Genomic DNA, 2,773 nt, shown 5'->3' with positions numbered 1-2,773 from the left:
TTCCTTAAGGATGTAGAGTCCAGAGCATTCCTCAGCATTGCCAATCGTCTTCCCCGAATCCAAATCTTGAAATTCACAATGAGTGGAGAAAAAATTAGTAACACACCTCTTTTCCTTAGTGAGTTTACTAATTGACAATAAATTACAGTCCAAGTCAGGAACAAGGAGAACAGAGTTGAGAATAAGATTCCTAGACAGCACAACTGAACCTATACCGGCAACCTTTGATAGTGAACCATCTGCTATTCGGACCGTTAAATTATTTTGACATGAGCTATATGTATCAAAAATTATTGCATCTCCCGTCATATGATCAGATGCTCCTGAGTCCACAATCCAAGGTTTTTTACGTTTCTTACCAACAGTAAAGGCGTTTAAAGAATTACCTTTGTGAGCCAAGGTTCCGGATCCAATGATGTGGTTGGAAGACGAACCAAATTGTGACTGTAGTAGTTTCTAGAGCATCTCCATTTGCTCATTGGTGAAAGGGCTTGCTTCAGGTTGTGGTGATAGTTCATTTGTACTTACATGATTACCTCGTCCTTCTTTCTCAAGAGACTGACGTGGCTTCCAATCTGCTGGCTTTCCATGAATCTTCCAGCAAGTTTCTCTCGAGTGACCCGGCTTTCTGCAATGATCACACCAAGGCCTACCTCCTTTATTTTTCTGACGGTTGTCAATAGGAGCGAATTGAGTCTTAAGAGCCCAGCTTTCTGCCATATTCAGTTGTTGATGGGATCCCATCATGAGTTTTTTCTGACTTTCTTCGCGACGGACTTCAGAGAATGCCTCTCTGAGGCTAGGTAGCGGTTTTACTCCCATAATTCTTCCTCTGATTTCATCAAGATTTGTGTTCAATCCTAACAAGAATGTAAACACACGCTTCCCTTCGACAATCTTTTTATACAACAAACCATCAGCAACACACTGCCAGTTATGAACCTCAAACGTATCAAGTTGACGCCATAGACGAGTAAGGGTATTGAAATATTCAGTTACCGTAAGATTGTCTTGACGTAAATCGTGGAGGGAGCTTTCAAGCTGGATGATTTCAGATGTGTTTTCCTTGTCTGAAAACGTTTCTTTTGCCATGTTCCAGATCTCTTTGGCAGTATCAAATGAAAAAAAAATTTCGCCAATGTCAGTGGTCATAGAGTTGACGAGCCACGACATGACCATGTTATTTTCAGCTATCCACCTTTTGTAGGTTGATGCTGTGGTTTTTGGTAGTGCTGAGGCTCTGGTGATGTAGTCGTCTTTCTCCTTTCCCCGTATAAACATTAATATGGATTGAGACCATTGCAAATAATTTTGCCCATTCAGTTTATGGGCGGTGATCGGAAGATGAGAGGTTTTCATTTGATGAGAGGATAAAGATGATGAGATGATAATATCAGAAGAAGAGGAGGATGAGTCGATAGCCATTCCAAAAGCTGGACCGTATTTAGGCATGAAATAGAAGGATAGATTTGAGTAGAAGAGAGAGACAAAAAAAAATTAAAACAGAAAACTCGAGGCGAAAATGATGAGCCAGGATTACACCTGCTCTGATACCATGAAAGAAATATTGAGAGAGTGATTGAAAGAGCTAATACGCTCTGTAATTCAAAAATGTGTATTAAACCTGAAGAGAAGGCTCCATTATATAAGAGAGCTGATACAACATCATTATGATACTACAACATGAAAGAAAAAATATAGAAATAAAAAGCAGCCGAAAGCGAAACATCTGATGAGAAGGCACTACCTATACAACTAAGCAAAGCACTACAACAAAGCATCTGATGGAGAAGCACTAACTAATATATATATTAAATATATATTAATGATATAAGCATGAAGCTGGTATTATTATATTAACAATAGCTTGATTTCCAACATATATGTATATGCATATGTTTAATATAAAATCCTACTAAATAAGATAATTTTATGATAATCAATTAGGGTGGTTAGTGTGGAGGGATAAAATATTAATCCAAACCCGAAACAACTAGGCAAAGCAACCCAAAGGAAAGGGAAGGCCCAGATGAATTTCTAAGGAGCTTATTAGAGACAACTGACAGTATAATGACGCGTAACTAATAGCATGAGGAGCAATGAAGAATAAAGATCTCTTTTTAGAAGGAGATTTGCAAAATATAAGAGGAGCGCCAGATTTATCTTCATCCAACGGTGGAAACATCAAGACATCAAATACAGGAGTATAGGTCAGACCTACTAGACTAAAAGTCCGTCCGATCAACTTGATCTGGTGAGTACAACGTTTGGCAAGTTGGCCACTAGCATCTGACATAATCTAAGTCTTCCATAGGAGGATGATCCAATGATCAAAGGCAAAGGCAACTTGACCACTTGCCCGACTAGAGCCAAGAACGGGTAAAACCCTTGAATCGAACATTGATCCAATGGATGGGATTCAAATAAGGAAAACTATAAAGGCGGTACAGGTGAAGCAAAGAGGATAAACCGAAGGTAATACAAGAACCCTCTTTTAAATAAAAATACTCATGGCTAAACAGTATTTTGACTTGACCGTCGGAGGGTCCTCCCGACTAATCACGGTCAAGGTGATCACTGACGTTGTGGTTTCTCTTAATAGAGTAAAGGAAGGGACACGTCATATCGCTTTCCCTATGGAGAGGAATTCTACCTTCCACAGTTAGTTTAATGGATAAATTACAATAAACCCCCTTGAACTATAGGTTATTTGCACTTTATCTCCTTAAAGTAAAATTCAACACTTGACCCCTTAATATATATGAATCAGAAA

General features: G+C 38.8%; 1 protein-coding gene across 1 annotated transcript; it reads right to left on the bottom strand.

Annotated features, from left to right (window-relative positions):
* Positions 1 to 456: 456 nt before the first annotated feature.
* LOC145805562 (uncharacterized) lies at positions 457 to 1,452 on the bottom strand. The gene has a single exon (XM_082900723.1). It carries the CDS (start codon positions 1,450 to 1,452, stop codon positions 457 to 459), a length of 996 nt encoding a protein of 331 aa, XP_082756849.1.
* Between the last annotated feature and the right edge of the window lie 1,321 nt (positions 1,453 to 2,773).

This window comes from Camellia sinensis, chromosome 13, assembly GCF_055761805.1.
Source record: "Camellia sinensis isolate YWXY chromosome 13, ASM5576180v1, whole genome shotgun sequence".
Classification (NCBI taxonomy): domain Eukaryota; kingdom Viridiplantae; phylum Streptophyta; class Magnoliopsida; order Ericales; family Theaceae; genus Camellia; species Camellia sinensis.
Note: the sequence above shows the minus strand (reverse complement) of the source record. Positions and strands in the feature narration are given on the sequence as shown.